General features: G+C 38.7%; 5 protein-coding genes across 6 annotated transcripts; 3 read left to right on the top strand and 2 right to left on the bottom strand.

Annotated features, from left to right (window-relative positions):
* Positions 1-1,901: 1,901 nt before the first annotated feature.
* Positions 1,902-6,664, top strand: LOC140765721 (pyruvate dehydrogenase (acetyl-transferring) kinase, mitochondrial-like). The gene is made up of 6 exons (XM_073104935.1): positions 1,902-2,248; positions 3,011-3,269; positions 3,471-3,651; positions 3,840-3,987; positions 4,655-4,865; positions 6,251-6,664. Exons 1-6 carry the CDS (start codon positions 2,000-2,002, stop codon positions 6,307-6,309), a joined length of 1,107 nt encoding a protein of 368 aa, XP_072961036.1. The 5' UTR covers positions 1,902-1,999; the 3' UTR covers positions 6,310-6,664.
* A 1,170-nt stretch (positions 6,665-7,834) lies between these two features.
* On the top strand, positions 7,835-12,515 carry LOC140764277 (uncharacterized). The gene is made up of 3 exons (XM_073102753.1): positions 7,835-8,282; positions 9,501-11,151; positions 11,238-12,515. The coding sequence occupies exons 1-3, from the start codon at positions 8,012-8,014 to the stop codon at positions 11,395-11,397; spliced, it is 2,082 nt and encodes a 693-aa protein (XP_072958854.1). The 5' UTR covers positions 7,835-8,011; the 3' UTR covers positions 11,398-12,515.
* A 635-nt stretch (positions 12,516-13,150) lies between these two features.
* LOC140764278 (uncharacterized) lies at positions 13,151-14,887 on the top strand. The gene is made up of 3 exons (XM_073102754.1): positions 13,151-13,277; positions 13,441-14,430; positions 14,571-14,887. The coding sequence occupies exons 2-3, from the start codon at positions 13,467-13,469 to the stop codon at positions 14,609-14,611; spliced, it is 1,005 nt and encodes a 334-aa protein (XP_072958855.1). The 5' UTR covers positions 13,151-13,277; positions 13,441-13,466; the 3' UTR covers positions 14,612-14,887.
* Positions 14,888-17,077: 2,190 nt separating this feature from the next.
* On the bottom strand, positions 17,078-21,912 carry LOC140764286 (peptide chain release factor 1, mitochondrial). 2 transcript variants are annotated; one of them, XM_073102763.1, is made up of 11 exons: positions 21,789-21,912; positions 20,536-20,636; positions 20,009-20,107; positions 19,052-19,235; positions 18,865-18,913; positions 18,709-18,787; positions 18,363-18,437; positions 18,196-18,273; positions 17,881-18,039; positions 17,588-17,683; positions 17,078-17,516 (listed from the first exon to the last, which is right to left on the bottom strand). In XM_073102763.1, the coding sequence occupies exons 2-11, from the start codon at positions 20,596-20,598 to the stop codon at positions 17,328-17,330; spliced, it is 1,071 nt and encodes a 356-aa protein (XP_072958864.1). In that variant the 5' UTR covers positions 20,599-20,636; positions 21,789-21,912; the 3' UTR covers positions 17,078-17,327. The 2 variants fall into 2 exon arrangements, with proteins under 2 accessions (XP_072958864.1, XP_072958863.1); XM_073102762.1 differs by lacking the exon at positions 21,789-21,912 and adding an exon at positions 21,058-21,370.
* LOC140764285 (GTP diphosphokinase CRSH1, chloroplastic) lies at positions 21,580-25,658 on the bottom strand. Its single transcript, XM_073102761.1, has 4 exons — positions 25,067-25,658; positions 23,221-24,153; positions 22,435-22,722; positions 21,580-21,913 (listed from the first exon to the last, which is right to left on the bottom strand). Exons 1-4 carry the CDS (start codon positions 25,484-25,486, stop codon positions 21,776-21,778), a joined length of 1,779 nt encoding a protein of 592 aa, XP_072958862.1. The 5' UTR covers positions 25,487-25,658; the 3' UTR covers positions 21,580-21,775.
* Between the last annotated feature and the right edge of the window lie 14 nt (positions 25,659-25,672).

The raw sequence follows: 25,672 nt of genomic DNA, 5'->3' as shown, positions 1-25,672 counted from the left end.
TCATACCCCAAAATTAAAAAGCACGATGCAATTTAAGAAAAAAAAAAAGATCAATTGTGCCTTATTGCAAAGAATGTATAGGGGCCAGGATTTTGAACATTTTAGGTTGGGTCTTTTTATACTTTATGAATAAAATCAATTTGAGAATAAGTATTTCTCTTTATTATTTTAAGATGAAGTCTTTATTCTATAAATAACTATTTTTACTTTTCTTTGTATTCTATAATAAGAGTGTAATAATAATATGATATAATATAAAGTGAGTAAAAAGGTAAGGAAATAGTATTTTATTTTTTATGAAATTATCATGAATGTTTTTTGATTTGATATAAAATAAATTGATGTGATAGATTTTAAGAGTAAAATAGCAATTAGAATGGTGTATGGTATAAAATATTATTTTAATGAATAATATCTGTATTCTATAACGAGGTTATTATGATTTTTAATTGTTATACAAGTTGTATTTAGGAATAAGAAAAAAAAAATTCTAAAGTGAATGAAGGCTAAAAAAGTCTAATTAGTTTCTCATTTGTAAAGTTGTAAATGAGTTAAGCGTGAGCAAGGCGGCTTCCACTTGAATTTTTTGTTTAGGCTCGTCTTAGTTTCATTCGGGCCGAGCTCGAGCCAAGTCGAGCTATAAATAAGCCCCACTATCTTTCCATGAATGATATCCTTAGCAGTGAGAAGCTGCTGCATTCGAGGAATTAATCGACAGGGATGGAATTGCTATTGGAAGTCAGCAAGTGTCGTCTTCTGCTCACTCTCATTCCTCCACCCAGACAACGATGGCCACCTCTCCCCTTTCCATATCTCCTTCCCTCTTTTTTCATATTCAAAATTGCCACTTGATTTGAAAGGATCATTGATCATGTTTCAATGGATTCAAGCGTAAAGAATTCAAATCCTAAATAAGAAAGCAAAAAAACATATGATAGAGAATTCTTACCTAAATGTTATGGCCTCTAGGGATATAAAAGCGAAGAGAGAATATGAGAGAAGAAAATAGCTCGAGAGGTAAGGAAAGTGGGAGAGGGGATAATATAAAGAAGTAACAACTAATGTGGGACAGCATTGTTGCCTCTCTAAATCCCCAACTAAATACACACCATGCCTGTCTTCTCTATTTAATAGTTATTAACTATAGTTTAAGTATATTTTGAGCTTGAGCAAGCAGCTTAAACTGGGCTTGAAATGAATTTTGAGCCTCATTTTTTTATTCAAAATTGGATCAACTTGATTCAAATCAAACTCAAGCTTAACCGTAATCTAGCCGAGCCTAGATGAACATGAGCCGCTCATCCATTTTGACAGCTCTACCCATTTATAGTTGAGGTATGCAATAAACAAATACTAGGAAGGGAAGGGTCAGTATTAATTCGAGATTTGAATTGGATTCGAATTAAAAAATTTTACCCGACCCGAATATGAGTAAATTTTTTTTAAAAAAATCAGATATAAATTTAAATATGGATAAAAGACGGATATAAATATAGGTCAGATATAATACATAGTAAATATTAATATTATTATGAATAATATATTTTACATTATTTCTATAGATTGATTTTACTAAATTCATATGTATTTTATGTATACAGGATTTTTTTTTAACTCTTAATATTTTGTGTTAATTATTTTTTAAAAAATATCTTATTCCGACTAATACCAGATCTTTTATTTAAAGATTATCCGCTGCATATTTAAAAAAAAATTATTCATATCTATTTAATGATAATGTATTTTAAATCCGTACAGTTAATATCCTATACTTATCCGAATCTACGTTCGTACTCAAAATTCACCTATCACCCCCCTATGACAAAGACATAATAATAATCCACATGGATTTCTGTAAACTGACCATCCGGCCCATCCTATTCGGCTGTTCTTTTTTGGATAAAAATCCTATTATATGAGTGGCTCCTTACCTCGTGCCATCGTCTCCTCCGTTTGATTCTCTCCCCTCTTCCTTGTAAAACCTTCGCACAATTATACCATGGCAGTGAGGAAGGCAACGGAGTTGTCTTCAAAGAAGCTTGTCGAGGAGGTGCAGAGATGGGGGGCCATGAAACAGACGGGCGTGAGCTTGAGGTATATGATGGAATTCGGTTCGACGCCTACTGAGAGGAATCTACTGATTTCTGCGCAGTTTCTTCACAAGGAGTTGCCGATTAGGATCGCGAGGAGGGCCATAGAGCTCGAGAGCTTGCCCTTCGGTTTGTCGCAGAAGCCAGCGGTGTTGAAGGTACTTGATTTTAGCGATTGGATTCTATTTCTGTGATTTGGCAGAGATAGCGGTGGTGTGTTTTGGTTTAGCTGGTATTTGATGAGGTTCTAGATGTGTATTTTGAGTTAAATTGCCGTGTGGTGTGATGGGTCGTCACATTTTGTTGATTTGATAACTCTGTTATTTTTTTTAGAACATTTATATACTGGAGAACGGAAACAGATTATGGCGATTCATTTCATTGTTGTATAAAACTCTGGTACCCGTTATAGTAATTAGAGAACCTGCACAAATTCGTTCGATTATATTTAGAATAATATTTTTGGCTAATTTCGTTTGCCCTCATTTTATACTGGTAAATCTTTTGTTGGCCAAAGATGTTCTTCTTGGTGAGATTACTTTTACTTCTTTAGAATTGTATGTGGTTTGCTGCTTTAACGGTGAAATAGAAATTGACTTAATTTTATTCGGCCACTTGAAGTACTTTCCAGCATCCTCTGTTAATTTGTTATTCCATCTACTTTCTTGTGATATTCCAATGTTCTTCTAAGCACGTGTTATTCCATCTACTTTCTTGGGCATAATTGAGATGCCATATAAGAACTGTATTCCATGGTTTTAGATACATTGAGTATGCTTCTTATCATTGTTGTTTCTTTTTCTGTACAATGTTACTGATGTTTTTATAAATTTTGCTATATGTTCTTTCTCAAAGTATTTTTCACTATCCATCAATTCGTCCTTATTTTTTCACGATCCATAAATTTTGTCTTTCTGAAGGTAAGGGATTGGTATTTGGATTCTTTCCGGGATATTCGATCATTTCCAGAAATAAAGGGTACAATTGATGAGTTAGCTTTCACTCAAATGATCAAGATGATCAAAGTGAGGCATAATAACGTGGTGCCTACTATGGCATTGGGTGTGCAGCAGTTGAAGAAAGACTTAGACCCTAAGGTCATGCCCAAAGATCTGGAAGAGATCCATCAATTTCTTGACCGCTTTTACATGTCAAGAATTGGAATTCGTATGTTGATAGGTTAGTGAAAGTTCTTTGCTTCATTCTTTATTAGGCTGACTATCTGTCCTGTTTCTTACTATTTATTTATTTATTATTTGATATATTATTCTTACTACGTCCAGTTCCATGTTCTGTGATATCACAGAATCCAGAGAGTAGATATGTGCTTAATTAGCATCAAAAGATTGTGGAAGTGAATTAAGAATCTTTACTTTTCAGGGCAACATGTGGCTTTGCATGATGCGTATCCGGAACCTGGTTGTATTGGTCAAATAAACACAAGAATGTCTCCCATGCAAGTGGCCCATACTGCTAGTGAGGATGCTCGCTGCATTTGTTTACGGGAATATGGAAGTGCTCCTGAAGTTAACATTTATGGGGATCCTAATTTTACCTTCCCGTAAGAAGTACATTAGGTGGTTGTTAGTCATGCATGCTCTTGTAATCTGTTAGCCCAAGTTGTTCTTTCCCTTGTGAACTTTTTGAGATGCTATTGTCATAGTAGGTCATTTAAAGCACTTGCAGAAAACAGAAAAATTTGACTGGCTTCATCGTTTTCGTTCACTAACTTTCACCTCAATAAAACAGGTATGTACCATCACATTTGCATCTTATGGTATTTGAGTTAGTGAAGAACTCCTTACGTGCAGTTCAAGAACGATTTGCAAATTCTGATAAAGAAGCCCCTCCTGTTCGAATAATAGTTGCAGATGGAATAGAGGACGTTACAATTAAGGTTTGACACCAATTTTACATCCTCATAATAGTGGCATATGGCAGCAGATATCTAGTGCATTGAGTCAAACATTGCAAATTTATTTTCTCTTTTCCTTCTATTTTGTCTCCCATTTTCCAGCTTCGTGATAATCCTAGTACTGGGATCATCTCTTTTTCCATCAGTTACATCTTTATACTGCTGCATGTTTGCTAAAGTAACAAAATGATCTGGTGAAGCTCTCTTGGAATTGATATTTTTTCAGAAGTCAATGTCGCAGCCTGACAAGTTTTCCCATTGAAAGATGCCCAACTGTATCTGTATTCAATAACACATTTTTGTTAAAACTACATGATAATCTAGCAGTCACTCCCCTGATGTCTCACACCTAGCTCTTGTTTCCTTCCAGGTATAACAAACTGTTCCGTAATGAATCCTTATAACAACGGTCATTGCTCCTGGCATCTGTTGTTTTCATAACCTTTGAGAATATTATCTTTTTGATGAAGGATGCCTAGCATAGACTAAGTAAACATTTCGTATGTTATCATAATATGGATATGCTAATTCCATATTATGTGCTTTCCTTGTATGGTCGTCATAACTTCACAACCTTTTCAGATTGATGGAATTGATAATAAGAGCATTGTCATTATCAACTGTAATAGTGGCAATTCCTTTCCTTCAGATATCAGATGAAGGTGGTGGCATAGCAAGGAGTGGTCTTCCTAAAATTTTTACATATCTGTACAGTACTGCCAAAAATCCACTGGATGAAAACTATCCAGGAGTAAATGAAGGGATAACTATGGCTGGATATGGTTATGGACTACCAATCAGCCGTCTCTACGCTCGGTATTTTGGAGGTGATCTACAGATTATCTCTATGGAAGGATATGGTATGCCCTCTGTTATATTAAATGTCTTTGTTATATTTCTTTTATTTCTATACCAAATTTTCCGCCATGGTGAACTACAATTTTGTGATTTAAGCTGTCAAACTTTTTTTTAAAAAATTTTTTGAGAGTCTACTTGGGTTCAATTTTAAAAAGAATTACCCTTCTACTTTCAAGTAGATGAAGAACATGACACTTGATTTTTATATTCTAAAAGCTATGGTAAAATTCCTTTTAATGTTCTTTGATGAGTGATTCTTGCATATAAAGGAAATCAGAGCTTCTACAAATTAGTTCTGTGTATATGTGCATTTGAAGTGTGAAAAATTGGATATTACATCAATGAGAGAAGAGAATCTGTCATGCTGTAAGGTCATATGCTCCATAGTTCTCTGACAGAAATTGTTTCACTTATCCCTACACATATTTGGTGAACTTTTGTATTTCATATTTTTCAGTTTTGTTGGTCTTTACATATGGATATGCGTCCCATGCACTTTGCTATAGTCTTTACATTGATCAATGATCATGCAGTGTTGATGCATAAAGCACTTCAAAAAGCATCCCATTGTCCAATTACCCGTACCTTCTCATTGCCTGATTATTTACTTTCTCTTTGCAACCTTAATTTTCGGTTAAAATCTTGAGATGGTCCAATGAGTAATGAAAGAAAGGGCATGACAAAGAGACACTCTTGATGGCACATACATTTTCTATATGTTGAAATATGGCAAAAGGCTCAATACATCTTCCATGAACTAGTATACCCTGTACCAGATTCCTGTGCCTTTTAAAGATACATAATTCTAAACTAATGACTAAAAATCGACTGCTAACCTTTTCTATAAGCTCCAAGTAAAACATTCCATTACCAGGGCTGACTGTTCTTCCCTTAATAGTCTTGCATTTATTATTTTCGGCTTCCTTCCAAAGTATGTCATGTCTTTGTGTTTGATTCTTTTGGAATCCCTGCTTCTTCTCTTCCAGCTTCGAAACTTGGAGACAAAGCATGGATTTTCTCTGAAACAAGTTATTTGTGACACTAGTTATTTGATCCTTTTGCTATACGTTGCTTGTTGACAGTCGCTGTAAATTAGCATTTTTTTTTATCATTTGACTAAGTCAATTATTGCCAGCACAAAGATCTAGAAGCTCAAAAAACAGTTCTGAACTTTTTGATATCATATGTCATAAATCTACAAGTTGGAATCTTCAATATATTGTTTATGTTTAAGGTTTTCTATACTGAGGTTCATACTAGACATGGTTAGATACTTACATGCACCTAACTTCTAGGCTACATTCTGCCGGATTAGTGTATAAAGAAACTGTCCTGTTTATCTTGCTAAATGTTTGTGCTCATATATTTATATCTACATTTTTTGTAGGTACTGATGCTTACCTTCATTTATCGCGACTGGGAGATTCACAAGAGCCCCTCCCATAGTGTGATGCTTGAATCTATTATTGTTTAATAGAGGATAGCCTGTTTATTAGAAGATAACCTTCTTGCATAGAAGCAGGAAAGATGTAGATTTTCTTTATTAGTTAACTATTTTTCTGATGATTTGCATATATTACACCAAATCAGCAGCTTCTGGTTTAGGTGCTACCGTTGTAACCGCCGCCTATTAGCTATTGCCCCAGTTAGTTAAAATTAGAGTGGAAGTGGAAGGAGAGTGGTACAAGAAAAAGAATAGTTGTCCTAATACGTCATTTATACCTCCTTTCTGCGTCCTGGATCTTTGAATTGCCAAGATTTAGCTGGATATGCAAAAGATCCACATTGACAGTTAATTCCATATTTAGGTTCATCAGAAAGCAAGCTGTTTGTTATCTTTATGATGAGAATGCTGAAAAGGGGTCGTAGTTATGTTCATTAAATTTCAATCAAGTAACTTTGTGCGTCTGTGCTTGATTTTGGATAACATCCACAGCAGTTCTGCTTCCATTTTAATTTAAAATCAGTGGAATCCGAGTAATATGCTTGGTTTGCATTACCTTTCTTTGCTTTCACCAGGAAAAATGAAATATGTTTATTTCCTTTTTATTATTGTTGCATCTCATTGCATCCTCTGTGCACTCTGGATTGATTTAAGCAAAATGTAGTATGAAAATAAGACTTCAGGATGGTCTGCTACTACTTTCTGGTTACCTAGTGGTTTTTGGAGTAAGAAAGCTCTCTTCTTTGATAAGTGGTCGGTTTCTTTTAGCTCTGGTCTTTGGAAAGTTGACCCTTATATTGATTTCTAGTATCTTGTCGCATGGATGCATTATTGGTGGAGGCTCAATTATTATTTGCTTATAACGCGCATAAAACATCTTATAAAGTTCATCTCATCACTCTAATATCCTACTTCGTTAAAGTAAAATAAAATAATATAACATAAAATAAAAATCCCACTTCGTTTTCTCTGCCCTGAGACAGTGACCACAATTATATGAATGCTTTCTCGAGGCATCTCAGGAGACTTTGCTGTTAAGTTAGTCGACATAGATTAACAATCCAAGAAAGATACTTTTGGGCTACTTTATAACATCCCTTTATGAGTAGGATGGATTACTTACATACTAAGTCTGTAAACAAAAGTAATTTTCTTCGTCTGATTAATACAAGAAACTCCTAAGATAATTATTTATCTTCTTCTTTTTTCTTACATATGGACTAAGTCACTAATAAGTGAGACTAACTCTCTGAAAGGAAATCATAAATAAACTAAACCGCGAGCACAACGGACTAAAGCAGGTACACCGGTGATGTCCTACCTAAAAGAAAAAGTTGACTATCCCGACGTGGCATAAGGTTATCGGCCAATGGTGTTTTGACAGGTCAGAATTTGCGTTCTAACTATTTGTTTCAGCAAAACGCGCAACAGTTGCAATGTACTCACTCACGAGGCCACGACGAAACTAAGTTACGGCTATCGTGCGCCGGGTACGTACATTAACAACTCTCTCCGTAACGCAGTCTTTAAAATAAACCCGTCTAAGGTAAAAGAAACCCGACCACAATGATGAGTCCACCACCGGTGAGCCATTTTTTCCAAGCCCTACCTCCTCCTCCGCCGCCATTTCTGACAATTGAATCCTAACTTTCTATCATCGTCCTCCTCCGCTGCCTCTCTCGAGCCAACGTTTTGATCGCCAACATGAGCGGCGGCGGCTCCGGGACGGCGGCCGCGGCGGCGGAGGGGCAATACGCGGAGGTGAAGACGTCGGTGTGGTGGGACATCGAGAATTGCCATGTCCCGAGGGGGTGCGATCCCCACCTGATAGCGCAAAACATAAGCTCGGCGTTAGCGGCGGGGGACTACCGTGGCCCCGTCTCCATTTCCGCCTATGGCGATACGAGCAGGATTTCCCAATCTGTGCAGCACGCACTCTCCAGCACCGGCGTCGCCCTCAACCACGTTCCCGCAGGTATAAAATTGCTCGCAATTTTGAAATGCCCTAGTCATCTTGGTTTGATCATTCTAGGCTTCGATTGTATTTCTCCTGTTGGATGAATATGTTAATAGATTATTTGTTTGTACGTTAATTTCTAGTGTTTTCATTGGGTTGATTCGGTTCTTGATTTGTCAGGATGCCGAAAATTAGGGTTTCGGGATTTTCGGGTATTGAATTCTTTATTATATGTACGTTGCTGTCTTCTCAATATTCTAAGTTCTTATAGATTCGCAGTATTTGATGTGATGGAATTTAAGCTTGAGGAGAAACTGACGCCAATTTGTATTGTCTGTTTTATTTAGTTTTGAATTTGGATATGTTAATATCTATTAGTTTGAAGGAACTAATTTTCCCTTTTATATCTTATCTTCTGTTGACTATTTTTGATCCTTGACTTCATTAGTATTGGTTTCTTCCTATGCGCATGCATTCTAATTGGCATTTGAGGTAGTGTATCTTTATTTAAGGAGTATCATAGTGTAGATTACCTGGATTGTAGTATCAGTTTAACCTTAATTGTGATAAATTACTATTATCCTTTCCTCATATTGCATGGATCTTCTTTTTGTATCATTTGGTTCAATTTTCAGATTGACTTTTGTAATGTATGCTTGCTTAACTTGTTTGTCAAGTGCCTGTTACCGCATTGTTCCATATTTACTACCATCATGATAATTGATTCTAAAATGTATGGATGAGATTCTTTTTTTTTTTTTTTGCCAGTTTTTTGAATAAGTAATGCCTCTTGTACCAATTATGTAATAAAGCTGCTCCAAAGACCGAGTCTTCCCCGTTAACATGTATAGGTGAAAAAGCCCTCCTTAGTGGTAAAGAAAGTTTGCATTTGTCTTCATGCAATGTGCACCAACCTACTTTTCCTTTATTGCTGTGGCAATAGTGAGAAAGCTTAATTTTCTTGCATTTACCTACCATGGTTAATGTCAAGGAGCACACTTGTTCTATGTGTTTGCTTCATTTATCTTACATTCCTTATTGTAGATTTCTTTCATTAGGCTAGTGTTGTAATATTGACATTCAAAGTAGTTTTTTTCCCCTCTGAATATGCATATTTTAAACTATAAAGGTCTTTGTTCTGTTTGTGTCTGTGTCCTGCAGAGCATTGTATGCAGTGATCTTTTTGTTAGTTTCTTTCTATGATTCTACTGATAACTTTCTTAAAAAAAATTGCAGGCATAAAAGATGCAAGTGATAAAAAGATTCTAGTTGACATGCTGTTTTGGGCCATAGACAATCCTCCTCCTGCAAATTATTTGCTTATTTCCGGAGATAGGGATTTCTGTAATGCCCTTCATAAACTGCGGATGAGGAGATACAATATTCTACTTGCACAACCACCCAATGTGTCTCAAGTACTCACTACTGCAGCAAAGAGTGTGTGGCTCTGGAAAAGTCTTCTGGCTGGAGGACCGCCTTTGTCAGAATCTCCATACATAAGCACTGCATCAAATGGCAATGCCTCAAGTGTAGAGTCATTGAAGAGCACTCTGCCAGATTCTGCGCAGACAACTCGGCCTATTGATCCTCCAACGCTTCATTTTGACAGTCAAAAGAATAGCGACAATGGAAGGACTGATAGTCGTTCCAAAGGGAAGCAAGCATGGAAAAGTGCAAACCAAAATCAGAAGAATAAAAATGCACCTACAACAGCTAGCAATGAATTGAAGGAGAAGACAACCGGAAGTCAAGAAAGCCGCTCTAATGGGGTTGTTGATAAAACTATTCCAAGAGGGCATCCTGAAAACCTGCCAAAACAAGCAACTATGTATATGCCATCAAGTTCTGAAGCAAAAGAAAGTGCTCACTTGAATTATACAGTAACAAGGCCTTCTATTCCTGAGTCATCCCTTCAAAAGCCATCCACCGGACCTGGCTATGCTCACCAAATTGAAGCAACACTTGCTAAGGAAACACCTCTTGAGTTCTTTGGAGCTAATAAGCCCAGCACGTCAAATTCAAGTGGGTCAGGACTGGATCATGGTACAATTCGTCCTGATTTTCCCTTCGACAATTTGCATTATTATCCAAATTATCCACAAACTCAACCTCCTCAGCCATTAAGACCAAGTGATCTGCTGACTCCTCAACCTAACAATGCGCCCAAGAACCTATATTCATCAAATTTTCACAGAAGCAACTATCGTCCAGTGTCAACTAGGCCTAGTGGTTCTTCCTTTACTCCACCACAAACTCGGCCAAATGGCCCACCTTTTACTTCAGCTCCAGCTGGAAATCTACCTGATATGAGTAGACTTAATGTTTCTGAATATCCTTCTAGTGGTGTCAATCAAAAGACCCCGCCTTTCCAAAGAAAGATGGAGCCAAGTATCAGCTATCCTCCTGGCCATCCGAGTGCTCCACACAATTTGCAGCCTTCATATCATGACCATAATCACAGAGCTTCACCTACACCCGTCATGAGTGGCAACCTGCCTAATGCTTATGGATGGGGCACCCCAGGATATCCATCTCCGACAGATATCCAGGTTCTTATCGGAAATATTTTACGTGCATTGCATATGTTAAAAACTGAGAAGTTGGCCCCGACAGAAGAAAATATAGCCGATTGCATTCGTTATGGTGAGATAAATATACAAAATTTCAATGTTAAGCTAGCACTTGACTGTGCTATTCAGCAGCAGGTCGTGGTGATGCACAAGTTAGGAGGTAATTTGCCATTCTTTATTGGGAAGAATGATACGCTCTGGAAATGCGTGAATGTCATAGATAACAATGCTAAGCATCCGAAAGAAACATGGGATGCAATTTCTAAATTTCTTTCTTCTACTAAGGGACGATCTGCAATGACGTCCTCCCAATGCAGGTATGATCACTAATTCACTATTTCTAAGCTTTTTCCTTTTATGCTGTTGTGGCTGATCATTAATTCTACCTGCTGGTTGTCCATAGATATCAAGCTGCAATCATGCTAAAGAAATCCTGTTTGAAACATCATGTTCTTGGGGAAGTCATTCAGATTTTGCATGTCACAGTAGCTGTAAAGAAGTGGATTATACCTCATTCTTCAGGTTGGCAGCCATTGTCTTTCCAGATTGCAACACAGATTTGAATATGGGTGCTAGTGGCAAAAGCAATAAGTGATGGAAACCCTCTGGTTGGATAAGTGAGGGACCTCTTGGTAAAATAGACTTGGTTACTTTATATTTCAGTGAACTAGATTCCGTGGATTCCGCATGTATCTTTTGGGTAAAGAGAAGAAGCAGCTGATACTGAAGCAAGGTAGATATAGTCTTATAGGGTAGTTATGTGTTAAGCAGATAATATCTGATATCCTTGGTGGTATTAGAGCTTCCATACTATTCGGGGAGTATGAAAAATGTTGGCAAAGAAGATATCATGCTTGCTATTTACAGCCTGGCTACCCTCCTGATGGGTTGCTGATGGTTTAAAGATCTAAACCTCTTGATCGTTTGCTCATGGTTTAAAGTCTGTTTAGTCTTTAGACCATGTGTCTTACAGGTAAATGGAAAACCCTTCTTGTGCTACTGAGTTTTTACTTATGGATGGAGAAGATACAGTTATGTTGAGAAATTTCTTAAGGTGATAGAACAGCAGTCTTTCTTCAGAACGGTATTTGTATATATAGGTAAAATGGGATGCTCTTGGTTGCTTTGTCGCCAATAGCTAGAGGATTGGGTCATTGAAGTCATTAAGTTGGCTCCTTGTTATGTCCTTATGCATGTGATGCAATTAGCTGTAGAAGAAGATAGAACCTTCAAATGAAGTCACGGTCATATATAGGTTAGGTATCAAAGGAGGCCCTAAATTCTTCTAACTGGAGATATCTCAACTTAATAGCAATCCAGGTGGTTTGTGAAGGAGCAATGTTGGTTTATGCTGCGCCTGAAGAATCAGGACTATAATCATCTTTGGATCATGAGGTAGTTGTTGTAGAACTTCTCACTGAAGTTAGTATTATCTGCTGCAGCCTAACCTCAAGAAGAAGCTGACATTGTGTCACATGCATGCTCGATTAGATTATTATGTAGCTCTGTTTCATACTTCTTGCTCATTTAGCTGGACTTTCTGTGACCAAATTTCTGGGAGAGAATTGCCTGCTCTGTTATAATTGTATTTAGGCAGTTCAAGTACTTGTAACTGTTGGCTTTGCTTCCTCTGATGGTTATATATTTTTGTTAAAGACTTGTGCTTTTTCCTTATCTTGTATATCTGAAATGTCTTCTTGAGCATTCTCTTCTTTGACCACAATTGCAGTTATAATAAAACCATTTTAGTTTGCCAATTAATAATGTGGAATTCTAATCATGTTACATGACTACATTGACTAGCATTCTTACGTTGGGTTTTATTGAAAAGAGTTGAAATCTCCGGTGCTGGATCAGGATTTCGACTGCTAATATTTTCTTAATTATTTACATGTTTGATTGTTTTGGGGTGAAAGAAATCTACCAAGCAAGAAGTGCACTAGATCGCAAGTTGATTTAGGAACTATTCATATGCTTTGCATGATCATCACACACAATAAGAAAAGCCACGATGTGAAGTTACTGTCTCAGCATTAATTGTATAGATTTCCTCAACAAGAAAAAGGTTAATAATATAGTATAAGATAAGACCCAAATATAAAACGGGTCTAGTTTGGTCAAAAACTCTCGTCCATATCTAACATGGAATTGGATTATGGATCCGTCGCGACTCAGTAACCTAACTATTGTATTTGTACTCCTACAGCAAAAGCTCGGCCAATTGGCCCAGTCGGCAGCGCCGCCTTCCTGCCACGTGATGCGACGAATCCCGTTTAGTTACCTGCTCCTGCAGGCTCAGCGCACTCGATTATCTTTGCCCCCATCGACTCGACTCGACTCGACTCGACTCGAGACTCGACTGTCTTCCTCTTCCTTCGACATAGAGAAAGAGCCGTTTGAAACCCTAAAAAAAGAACTAGAAGGAGGGTGCTCTCTTCCCGAGGTGAAACCCTAAGCCTCTCTCCCTCTCCCTCTCCCTCTCCCTCTCCCTCTCTCTCTCTCTCTCTCTCTCTCTCTCTCTCTCTCTCTCTCTCTCTCTCTCTCTTCTACCTCTCCCTCTCTCTATTTCGCCTCTTCTCGAGGTGAAACTCTAATCCTCTCTCCAGAGGTCTGATCCAATGAGTCGGCGGCCATGACGACGGCGGCGGCACCGGCGGCGGCGAGGGCGGGCTGCGGAGGTGATGGCTGTGCCGCTCGGGACCCGTGGCCGCTCCACCACATCCGCCACCGCGGCGTCTTCTGCCGTCTTTGCACCTCCTGCGTCCTAAAGTACCATCCCGGCTCCTTCTGCTCCTCCTGCTTCCAAGTATTCGATCCCACCGCTACACCTCTCTCTTCTCCTCCTCCTGCGTTAATCCACTGCTCCAAGTGCCCTTCCATCTCCCACGTCACCTGCCTCCCCTCCCCCGACTTAGCGTCCCACTTCGTCTGCCCGGCCTGCACTAATCCCGACGCCTTCTCCTTCCCAGCATTTAGCAAAGATGGGAATCGCCGCGAGATCGATCTCGATTCCGCGAAGGTGCTCCTCGCGGCTTCGACCTTGGCAGCAGCATCAATGAATAGAGCGATGGTATCCGCGAGGTTGGAAGCCGAGAGGAAGGCCAAAGAGGCCGCCTTGTCAAGGAAGAGAGCGAAGGAGTCGATCGAGAAATTTATATCCATATCCAAGAAGGAGAGGGAGAAGACTAATGCGGTGAAGGGATCCGGTAAAGCTGCACCTGCTGCGGAGGTGGTGGATACGCCTAAGAAGAAGATGGCGAGGCCGAATAGTGCGGTGGCAGCGGCAGCGGCAGTGGCTGCACAGAAGAGGGTTCAGAATAGGGAAAGGGAGAAGTGGATGAGGTTTCATGAGATTCCTTTGGTGCAGAGGCCAACAGAGATTGATAAGGTGAAGGGGGTTTCTGTTGTCTCTACGCAAAGCAATGCTGCGGTGGAGACGAAGGAAAGAGTGGGGAATATACCCCATCTGCCAAAAAAGTCGGAACCTGAGGAGAAAAAGGTGATACCTTTGAACTCTCAAGGTAGTGTAAAGGAGGAGAAAGGTTTGTTGATAGATGCTGATAAGGGTCCCCCACGGATAACACAGACTATTCCAGGTAAAGAACAGAATTGTTATACCTACTTGTATGGCTGCCATGCTATGCAACTTTAAGGTGTAACCTTGTATATGTGTGCAGGTGTTCTCAAATCATGATAGAATCAATTATCTTATGTGATTTGTTCGTTCCTGTTGCAGATGCATCTATCCCTGCAAGTAATCCCAGGGCGATACTCTAAGGTTCAACGAGTACAGCAGGCCTGCATTCATGAGTTGTTATTGTGGGTATGAATCTGCTCTATTCTCATTATGGTTTGATTAGTTCTTCCTGAGAGACAGCTGCAATCCTTTTGAGGCTAAGGGCATTTTGTATGTTATCCGATGCTATGTCTATTGTCTATTGGAATTAAATGCCATAACTTGGTTCGATTGTAATTCTAATGAAGCAAAACTGCCCTGTCACTTTCTTTTGTTGACATCTCTTTAAATACTGCTGAGTGTTTCTTCTTTTTTAATTCTCTAAGAGTGTTGATTTGTCCTTTGTGTTCTTTCTTATACATGACTTTCACCTCATGCACGCTGCTAGTAGTTGTGTCCAGAAGATAAACTGGGCTTTGTGCCAATGGCTTGGATGGGGTTGGGAGTTGGTCGCTTGAGGGTTCTAGAATTTTGAGATGTCTTACTCTGGAAGTTTGAAGCTAAGAAATTCATATAACATATCAAAAGGTTTTGATGCTGCAGATTAATGTTTGTAACTGGAGGGTTTATTTGGGAAATGTAGATGGATGTGAGTTAAATATGAACCACATTATCCTTTAACTCTTGGTGGTCGGCTAAAATGAGGTTTCTGATCATTGATGAGTTGATGAAAATGCAATTGAAGTTCAATCTAAGGGCACAAATTAAAAAGCAAAAGGCTTAGTAGTCTCTGAATAACAAATATCTGGCATATTAATCTGACTCTTAGTAGTCTCTGAATACCAAATATCTAGGGGGTTAGCTTTTTAGAATAAGTATTGTCAACAATGCTTCATGGAAGGATTGCCAAATTATTCTTACTTGCTGATGGATGCTTTTCTAATTGAGAGGCTTGCTCTTTTCCCAGTTCTATTGTATAATAGAAGTTTTTCAGTTGTCAGATGTGATGTTGGACATCAAACTTTCTTAGAATGAGATTTTTTAGCCAAAGCAAATTTGCTTGGAGTTCAATTTGCTTTGAACTTGCAGTCTTATTGCAGTTGCAAGATCTTCCTTGACATTTGTGTTCTAGCAAGTAGCAACTAGGGACCGCAGGCTTAAATTTAAGAATTTTTTTTGTGGAAATCCGTGATAATTTCTGATACAAGCATATTTCTTGATTAATTCAAAGAAAGATTGCAAGAAGATTGCTAGTTCCCAGAACTTAAGAAGGGTCTTTTGTGCTGGTTAGAGATCCTTTGGTGAATTGAGCACAAAAGTGTTGAGGTGATGTCAAGTTTTTGGTGGTTGGTAATTCCAAAGCACGGGTATGTCAAGCTACAGCAATAAGCATCATTGGTTGTCTTTGTTCCTGGAAACGTATCGTAGGTGGAACTGAACCTTCTATAAGTGGGCAAGAAAAGGTCCAGGTTAGTGACTGTTGATATTACGAGCATCGTTCTAGCAAGGCTATTTGGTGGTCATTCAGATGGATAGTTCTCTAGGAGAATTGCTTGAATTTTGTTTGGTTTTGCTCTGAATTTTGTGAAATTACATATGGATTTTGTTTATGCTGTGGCAACTGATGTGACCCCAGATATCTTGGTGCCATGGCAATTTGTTGGTTAAGGTGTGATGGGAACAAAATGCAACATCTATTATGGAGAAGATAAGATATATCGCTGGAAATGTATTATAGAATAGATTAATAGGCATAAGAGGAAGGGAGTCCGAGAAGGAACGAAAGAAAATAGAGTCCACTGGTCAACATTAATCCAAGCCTCATATTTTGTCCATTCCCTCATTTCTTATTTTCACCGAGGAAAGACTTATTTGTGGTGTTGGTGTCTCTTCTTTTGCAAGGCATCAGGAATCTATGGTATATCATCCTTTCTCGAGCAGAAAATATGCATCCAAGTTTTTTGAACTGGTAGTATGGCCGTAAGGATCTTTAGGTCAGTGCTTCTAGCTTGTTCCAGATTCTATAGTATGCCGTGGGACTTGATAAGAATCAAAAGATATCAAAAGGCTTGATGTAATCTGGACTCCAGACAATTGAAGAAAGCAGACATGACTATGTCCCGCCCGAGTTATGTAACCTAATTTTTGCAAAAGCCTCGACCGCCTCAGGTAATAGGCTCAGCTGAATCTAATTTTTTGTTAGAAAAAAAAGATAATTATACGAGGCGTTAATGTTCTTTTTTCGGGTGCACTCAAGACCCAGGAAACTCGAACGGGAATCCTCGGCTCAAGCTTAAGCAAATCACCGACGTTCAAAATTTGGCTCGTTCAGTGACAAGTAAATAACAACAGTACAGCAGTAACTCGAGATCTGATTTTAACCTCAAAGTTCCTGTCTTCAAAATATTACGATTTGAGCCAATATAATAAACCACGTCACCATAATTCAGGCCAAGTGATCATCTTCGTGCACTTCACAAGCAAACTATAGTCATGTTCAAACATTAACTGTGCTGCATTCAATCACACTATGTTGTACTGTCAAATCTTAAAAAGTGTTCCTTAGACAGCTCGTACCATTATTGACATTCAATTAAAATTATTTGCCACAAGATTTAATAATCAATACTGTATTGCCGGCTCAAGCATGGCTGATGCAAAAAAAAAAAATTCCAATCCCATGATGTTTTAGGAGGTTGTTTGTGGCACTAAAGCCACTAGAAAAAAAAAAAAGAAACGAATCCTGCCTGTAACAACCTGAAGAATTTATACATCTCAATTCCAAAGAAATAGAACGGCAATATAATAGATAAAAGATTATGAGCCAAATGATGCAATGGCATCCATCTCCTCATGCAAAAGAAGAGCATCAATGAAAATGTCTAGACTCTCTCCCTCTATAACATCCTCAATTGAATGATGAGTGATCCCAACACGGTGATCTGTGACTCTCCCCTGAGGGAAATTGTATGTTCGGATCCGCTCTGACCTGTCGCCACTTCCAATCTATTGTAAACATTGGAAATTCAGTGATTGGTTATATGGGAATGGAGAAAGAAGAGGGTGTAACTGCCTACCTGTTCTGATCGAAGTTTGGACCTGTTCAATTGAAGTCTAGACCTCTCCATCTCATATAACCTCGCTCGTAGCACTTTAAGTGCTTTAGCCTTGTTCTGAAAAGTGATTTTTAAAAGTAAATAGGTCGTAGCCAGTCATCAAAAGTTTTGTAATTAACAAGTACAAGTCTAATGAAGAAAAGAGCAGCAAGCTGGCACTTAAACATTCACAAAAACCATTTATTCATGTCTAAAGATCCTAAAGAATGTACTTTTCTTTTAAACATGATCAGAGGATTTAGAACATCTCCTACCATGTGTTGAGACCTTTCATCTTGTATTGCAACTGTGATTCCAGTTGGAATGTGAGTTATCCTAACAGCACTATCGGTGGTGTTTACAGACTGACCTCCACTACCACCAGATCTGTAGGTATCAATTTTCATGTCTTCATTGCGCAATTGTATGTCAACCTGCATTGGTTGGCAAAGAAATATCCATTTCAAGTCAGCATTGGTTGCCAAAACATTGCATAGGTGCACTTCACTCCTACAGAGGAAGTTCTCCAATGTTGTAGAAATGATATATTACAACTTAAAATTCAACAGGTTGCATAAAGTGATTTTCACCTCATCAGCCTGAGGAAGAATAGCGACAGATACAGCACTTGTATGCACTCGTCCTGATTTTTCTGTCACTGGGACTCGCTGGCAAATATAGGCAAAGATTATTCCCAAGAAGGTCAAAAGATATTAGTGCATACATAATAAATAAGAAGGTGAGCCTCAAAACCCACCTGAACTCGATGAATGCCACTCTCAAATTTGAGTTTCCCATATGCACCAGGTCCTGATATTGTTCCACTAGCTTCCTGTAATAAAAGAACTAGTGGAATAAGCAACTGCAGAAAGCTAGGAACACAGTTTCTCATTCAATTTTCAATGAATGATGCTAGCAATTTCTTTGCAATCATAAATTTAGTAATTTCTGGACTTCCGCTCTACCAGAGGCAAATGCGCCACTACACACATATGGATGTGAGAATGCACCTCTGCATATGCTGGTGAAGTTGTCTCAGAAATTAGGACCCAACATTAGATAAGTAGTTCAGATTCTACTACTACAGAACAACTAAAAGGTACCTTGTAGCCTTTTAAGTCAGATTCTGTTACTTGTACAACATCAAATTTCCAGCCATTCTTCTGGGAGTATTTCTCGTACCTGCAAGTTAGTATAATTATACCCACCGTTTAAATCCAGATGATCTGGTACCATAAAAAAATTGAGGGAAAACATACATCTTAAATATATTCATCGCGAATAAAGAAGCTTCTTCACCTCCGGTTCCTGCAACAAACTATCATCAATCTTAAGTTTTATTAAATAAGTGAACCAGGTATTTATTCAACAGGACTAGACAGTAGGGAATGACAATATAAATAGGAACCACGTCTTGAGGTGATTCATAGACATTAAATCCATTACCTGCTCTCACTTCCAATATGCAATCCCTCTCATCAGCATCATCCTTTGGAAGCAATGACTTAAACAATAGATGTTGAAGCCTTTTCTCCTCCTCAACAGCTTCAGCCAATTCCTCAGCTGCCATCTCGCGCATATCTTTTTCTTCAAGAGAATCAGACATCAGTGATTTCAAACTGTCAATCTCCTGTTGAACAAAGTACTTTATCATTCAACAAGCTTTACGATCCCATGCCACTAAGTAATTAAGACACATACGATCCCTAGAATCCTAGAATTTGAATTATGGATGCCATATAATACAATTTATTTATAAGGAAGTCTGAGATATTGAGATAGTGAAACAAGTACAGCGATTATCCTGGTTTAGTAAATTGTGCATATCACCAGGGATCCAACTTATAGTCACTTTACATGGAAGCAAAAAGATGATGTCAATACTCAAGGCTATAGGAAATTGATTGATTCCACGCCACAACAGTTATCATGATAGTGATCATAATTATCATCATTATGGTATTGAATAGCTCACGGACTATTTGTAAGATGCTGCTGCATACTATTGGCAACAGAAATTTTTGTCAAGGATTAGTCAAATCGCTGCAACTTATGTGCATGCTGAAATGAAATAGTAGTTAATAACTTGATATAGTCCATCTTTTGTGTCTTAGCATATAATTTGAAGGTGGCAACCATCAGTTAGCTTGTCCCAGGAGGGATCTAAAGTGAAAATGTTGTGCTGCACAGAAATACTAATCTAAAATACGTTGAATTTTACTCTATCTACTGCAACCTAATACTGTTCTACACTCGAAATGTTTACCAAATACCTAATCTCGACATTATTACCTGCAAAATTGCTAGATATGATCTGACCAACCATGGCACTGATTGTCACTATGTTATGCTGACAAATATGGTAAAACAAAATAATATTGGATGACAACTATGAGAATTTACCTCCTTTTTGGCTCTCAATTCCTTAATCAGTTCCATAGAACTCCCGAGTTTTCTTAATTCCTTGTTGACCCTCGAATACTCTTCCGCTGAGGCTGCTGGCTGTCTTCAATCAATTGACACAACTTGCAGTCAATTCATTGTCATACAGAATCTAAGTGCTTCAGACATAGAAACATAAGTAGACAAAATTATAAAACAGTCAAGTAAACTGAAGAAGATGCAGAAGTATCAACAGAGTACTGCCAATAAGGACTTTCATGTTTTCTTAGATCAAGAAATTCACATCTCAACAAACTCTAAGAAAAGTTGCCTAAAGTAAAAGAAAAGTTGCATGAACGGAAAGAACAGATGAAGAAAATAATATCAATCAACTAAAACGGGAGTACGCTCAAAGAGATAAATTAGTATGTTTTAAACATCGCTTCCTTACTGATTTATCTTTCCTTTCCTGTCATTGATAAAATACTGCTATACCAATCTAGTGATGATAATTCAGCAATTATTGAAATTGAAACAATTATCAGTACCTGATTAATTTGCTTCTGAAGGTAAGCACTTCTCTGTTCGATAGCTATCATTCTTTGTTCCATGATCTGAAGAAGGTTGGCAGGAAGTTGTGAATGAAATTCTGGAGAACATACAAAGAAATGGGGTTAATTTTTACCAGCTTTCAATAAAAATAAAAATAAAAATCTCAAGCCTCTAACATTTCTCATATACAACTGGCCATTTCAATAATCCATATTGTTATAAAGAAGCAATTCTTTTAGCTTAGTAACTTAGCAGATTGAGTTGGTTAAGACAAATATACGTAGATACTTTTGAGTGGATTAGGAAAATAAAGAGAAATATGATATTTAATTTCATTTACTTAGAATTTAGAAAGATGCACTAAGGATTGGTTACAGGACTCTAAGAGGCTATGACTCCACTGAGATATTTGTGTCTAATAACGTAACGATTCCCTAGAAGTTAGAAACACAATCATCCAAGGCAAAGGCAAGAGGAACGAATCAAATTAGAATACTTTTCGGAACAATAATTTGTACCGGTCGAATACCGGCGAGGAGCCAAAAGAAAGGTCTTCAAGTCCGCAGGCCACGGTTGCGACCTGTGGAGAAGTGAGGCCGGAGAAGACGAAGCAGAAATGTATCCCAACCGGCATATCTCGCGAAGCAACCTTCGCCGCCATAGAAACCCTAGAGGTCTCATCGCCGTTAAGGAGGGAGGGACGAAGTAGCAATGGCGAGTCTCTCTCTCTCTCTCCCTCCTCTCTCTCGCTGTTATAATATAGAAGGGGGAGAAGGGTATTAGAGTAAATGCAGGTGGTATTCTTGGGCCAATTTAGGATGCAGCCCAAAATAGTTTGGGCATGAAAAAGAGAGAAGGGTATTGTGGTAAAGTTAGGTACAATACATGGGACGATTTAGGATGTGGCCCAAATAATTTGGGCTCAATTTTGTTGGGTTGAGCCTGACATGAGAAAGAGAGAAGGGGGTATCGTGGTAAATTTAGGTATTAATTTAAAAAAGAGAACAACAAGCAGCTTAGACAAACTAAAATATATCTTGCAATGGACCGTGACCGAAACGTTACATAGTATATTTGAGTGTTAAGTCAAAAGAGAATTTGTATCATTGTAAGGATCTCCCCTAAAATGCCCTTAATGTTAGCCTAAGTGCTCACTTCCAATGAATGACTTACAAGTAATTATTTACATCGTGACAATACTTGGTTCTTCCAAGTAAATGCATTTACCCAATAGGTTTAGCTTACTGACAGTTTGTCACCCAACTCCTTGCGGTAAACTTGAATGAGACCAGCACTGTCGATCGTTTGAAGCTTATCCCTCAACATGGTCTTGAATTGGTCATCTTTGTCCCCCAAATTTCTCATTACCTGGACCTAATACAGAAAAGGATAATGTGCTCAGAGATAATGACAATGAAGTATTAATTGATTTAGCAGGTAATCAACTGTCATCTATCTAGTTTTGTGAATTGCTGGTAAAGGGCCAGATATACTGTTTATGCAGCATCATTTAAACCCAATATCTTCTGTGAAGGAGATCCCATTAGCATACTTCACTCGGTAGAAGCTCAAATTCCAATAGAAAGCAATCTCTTAAGTCTGCTTTTATCAAGCAAATTTTTGTAATGTCTTACGAGCTCATTCTGTACATTAAGTTTAAAGATGCAGATGTGATAGTTACAATGCAATTAGTTGTATATGTGCATGTGTATGTGACTGGAAATTTTGTGATTTGTTTGTAAATACATATGCAAGGATGTCTCAGGCAAGAACCATGGTAACAGGCAAAGTAAGAATATGTCAGGCACCTCGGCATGTGAACGTTTAAAACTAGGTGCTGTTCCCATAAACTTCTTACAGTAGATCTACTTGTCAATAGATTTATCGAATATTACCTGTCTCTGAAATGAATCAAATTCTTCTGAGCTTAAAGAACCATCACTATTTGCATCTAGAAGGTGCATGAGCTCCTGGGCATCCTCATCTCCAGCTCCAAGCTCTTCCATCACTTCAGTGAGTTCCTCGATACTGATTCTTCCGTCCCCGTTTTTATCAAGAAGAAAGAAGACCCGGTTCTTGCTGTCAATCTCTAGTCCTCCTCTATGATTGCCAGATGGAAGATCTCTAAGGCGTAGAGCTGCGAGTTCAGCAGCAGCCAACATAAGGGTTTTCAGCCGTTTAGCCTGGACATTAAAATAGTGAAAAAAAACTGATTTGTTAGCAAAATTATATCCTCCTTTACAGAACTATCAAAGAAAATTAGAGAATAAGACCATTTTGATAGAACATAGGTCAACCCTTTGTAACATTAAAGTTTATAAAAACTCAGGCAATGAATGGTTTGATAATATGATAATTTGATAATATGATAATATAAATGTATATCTATATGCAAAAGCAAGAAGTAACCAGAACCATAAAATTAACCAGAAAAAGGACTTCATTTTTGTTTGCATTTGACAAAGTGGAAGAACTTATAGCTATAGACTATGATGCTATTCTCAAAGCACTTGACTCATGCAAGCAAATGATAACCTTAGACATAGATAGTTTCATTCTTCCAATATGCTGATCACAGACATATATAGTGGGAATGGAAAACTCTGAAATTATCAAACTAGACAATAAATAGAAGGTAAGAGAGTAGAAAAATAAAGATAGAAATATGTAGCACATCTTACCTCTCCTGGATCAGTAAGACCACCTTTGTAGAGAGAATGAGAAGCAGCTCCACCAGCAGCCAGTGTATCCATCTCCTTGGTGCGTATCTGTATCTCCATTAGTGGCCTAATTTTTCCTTCTTCACTAACATCAACGGCAACATGTAAGCTCCTATAACCATTCCCTTTGGGTCTGGCAATGTAATCTTTTGTCCTGCCAGGTACTTCTTTCCACAAAGTTTGAATAATTTCACGTGTTCTGTAACAAGCCATATGGCCCGCCTTGGATGTGTCTTCACAACATCTAGGCTGCAGGATAACTCGTAGACCTAGCAGGTCATTTATTTCTTCTGGCTTACGACCATCCTTCAGTACCTTCTTCATAGTGCTGAAACGGCTTTTATATCGTCCTTGAATTGAGATGCCATCCACCATCTTGTTCAACTTGGTGTCTGCCTTTAATTCTTGAAGCAATTGCTCCTTGTATGTATCTATTAAGGGCTTACTATCTGCCTCACGGCTTCTCAACCATGCATCAATGTAAACATATGAGTAGGGAAACAAGTACCGGAAGGAAAGGTCCTCCAGCTCCAGTGATAAGGCACCTGCTCCAACAGCATGGGCAAGAGGGGCATAAATCTTCATGACCTCAAGAGACATCATCTGTTGGAGGTATCTTGGGAGGCAATCAAGATGCCTCATCATATCAAGTTTAAGACCAAGTTCCAGAATCACTGCTCGGATATCATAGTAAGTCAGACAGAACTTTCTTAGCACACCAGCACTTTCGTCATCCAAGGTATCCACCTTTGAAGGAACTTGCCTTATCCTTGAACTCTCATGCAATAGATGCATGGTTCCAATTCCAATCTGACTTTTCACTTCGTGCATGGTAATAACTCCTGCGTCTAGAGCTTCCCTCAGTATGCCAGCTGAAATAACTTCGGCATCCATCTGAAAAAATAATAACAACATGCATCCAAGCACATGAGGGTCTGCCAATGCAGATTCCAGAGAGGGCAAGATGTATGCCGCTTACCCACTTCTGGGGAGGCTATTTCCATGACTTGAAACTAATGCCACTAAGGAACATGGACAAAGCTTAACTATCACAATTGTAATAGAAATGTAGGACTAATTAATGTGGTGAAAGCTTAACTGAAACAAGGTAATCAGATGCCTCTAAGCGATCACCATGATTAATATAAACTACTGGTATCCATTGTATCCATTAATAACGGTGCATGGCACAAACTTTGATACTTTTTCAGCTTCTGAGCTAATGATATTCCACCTGTTCTGCAATTAAACCTTAAAATCAATAATTAGCACTATCGTCCTAATTTGATTGGGCATACACATACACATACACACATATAAATATAAATATATATGTAATATATAATATTCTTTGGGCATCTTTCCAAATTTGAGAATGTTATCAGATATCAATGAATTGTATTTGTGCCATGATTGCAAATGTCACAATAATTAGTCTGTTGATTAGAGTCAAATTTTCTCTGCTTCTTTCAGATCATGTCTCGCTTATTTACAGAAACAAGTGGGTTCAATGGATTTCAATTTACAGGAGAAGGAAAAGTGGAATTAAATTTGCCAAATGTTGGCACACTTATTTCTACCCATGTACTCCAATCCTACCTCAGATTTGGCACTGGTTTCCGTCAATTACTCAAACTAAGAAGAAACTCCATACTTATACCTATCAACTATGATTCTATACCTATAAACGACGATTTTATACCTATGAACTATGATTTTCACTACAATTGGTAAACAGGGAAGGAGTGATTTAATGACAACTTTACAGTGCGAACTTGGTTAAATCTTCAGAGAACAATCCGAGTACCTGGAGATCAGCAAGAAGGCAAGCGACGGAGAGTGCCCGCGAGAGCCGAGAACGGCCATCGGGCGCCAAAGGCATGGCCTGGAGTAAAGGGATTGATAGCTTCAGAGACTTAAATAGGAGTTGGGACGACGATGTATTGGAGAGCGAACCCATCCTCTCAGTGAGCTCGTTGAATGCCGCCACCAACTCCGCTACCATCTTCCCTCCTCTCTGCTCCAATCCCGCCATTGGAGAGGCCGGGGAGGGACCAGAGGAAGAGGGCAGGGGACGAAGAGCAAAGGGCGGGATCCTAAGGGTAAGGTTGCTGCGGGAGGAGGTGGGGAAGGAAAGCTTAGATGGGGGAGAGGAGGAGTTGGTGTTGTGGATGGGACGAAAGAGTTGGTGGCGGTGGGCGGGGACGGTGGCGGTGGCGGTGGCCATGATGGCACAAAAGGGGATGTGGTGAGCTCTGGATGTTGCATCACATCGCTGTGTTATTACGAGTGCTCTCTTTTCTGAGTAGAGATAGAGAGAGGAGAGGAGAAGAGGAGAGGCTCAGAGCTTCAGACGCATTTGCTTGGCTGCTAAACTGTTCAGGTTGGCCGTTGGTTGAGGATTAGCCACGCC

The sequence above is a fragment of the Typha angustifolia genome, chromosome 8 (assembly GCF_048772165.1).
Source record: "Typha angustifolia cultivar Huaian chromosome 8, ASM4877216v1, whole genome shotgun sequence".
Classification (NCBI taxonomy): Eukaryota; Viridiplantae; Streptophyta; class Magnoliopsida; order Poales; family Typhaceae; genus Typha; species Typha angustifolia.
Note: the sequence above shows the minus strand (reverse complement) of the source record. Positions and strands in the feature narration are given on the sequence as shown.

Coding starts and splice junctions, on each gene's coding strand:
- LOC140765721 (XM_073104935.1), top strand. CDS start 2,000: ATGGCAGTGAGGAAGGCAACGGAGTTGTCTTCAAAGAAGCTTGTCGAG. Junction 2,249..3,010: donor AGAAGCCAGCGGTGTTGAAG/GTACTTGATTTT, acceptor GTCTTTCTGAAG/GTAAGGGATTGGTATTTGGA. Junction 3,270..3,470: donor TGGAATTCGTATGTTGATAG/GTTAGTGAAAGT, acceptor TTTACTTTTCAG/GGCAACATGTGGCTTTGCAT.
- LOC140764277 (XM_073102753.1), top strand. CDS start 8,012: ATGAGCGGCGGCGGCTCCGGGACGGCGGCCGCGGCGGCGGAGGGGCAA. Junction 8,283..9,500: donor CCTCAACCACGTTCCCGCAG/GTATAAAATTGC, acceptor AAAAAATTGCAG/GCATAAAAGATGCAAGTGAT. Junction 11,152..11,237: donor ATGACGTCCTCCCAATGCAG/GTATGATCACTA, acceptor GGTTGTCCATAG/ATATCAAGCTGCAATCATGC.
- LOC140764278 (XM_073102754.1), top strand. CDS start 13,467: ATGACGACGGCGGCGGCACCGGCGGCGGCGAGGGCGGGCTGCGGAGGT. Junction 14,431..14,570: donor GATAACACAGACTATTCCAG/GTAAAGAACAGA, acceptor TTCCTGTTGCAG/ATGCATCTATCCCTGCAAGT.
- LOC140764286 (XM_073102762.1), bottom strand. CDS start 21,220: ATGAGACCTCTAGGGTTTCTATGGCGGCGAAGGTTGCTTCGCGAGATA. Junction 17,684..17,880: donor ATGAAAGGTCTCAACACATG/GTAGGAGATGTT, acceptor ATCACTTTTCAG/AACAAGGCTAAAGCACTTAA. Junction 17,517..17,587: donor CCAAACTTCGATCAGAACAG/GTAGGCAGTTAC, acceptor TGTTTACAATAG/ATTGGAAGTGGCGACAGGTC.
- LOC140764285 (XM_073102761.1), bottom strand. CDS start 25,486: ATGGCCACCGCCACCGCCACCGTCCCCGCCCACCGCCACCAACTCTTT. Junction 24,154..25,066: donor GCCTTCTTGCTGATCTCCAG/GTACTCGGATTG, acceptor TTATTTTTTCAG/ATGGATGCCGAAGTTATTTC. Junction 21,914..22,434: donor TTGATTCATTTCAGAGACAG/GTAATATTCGAT, acceptor TTTCTGTATTAG/GTCCAGGTAATGAGAAATTT.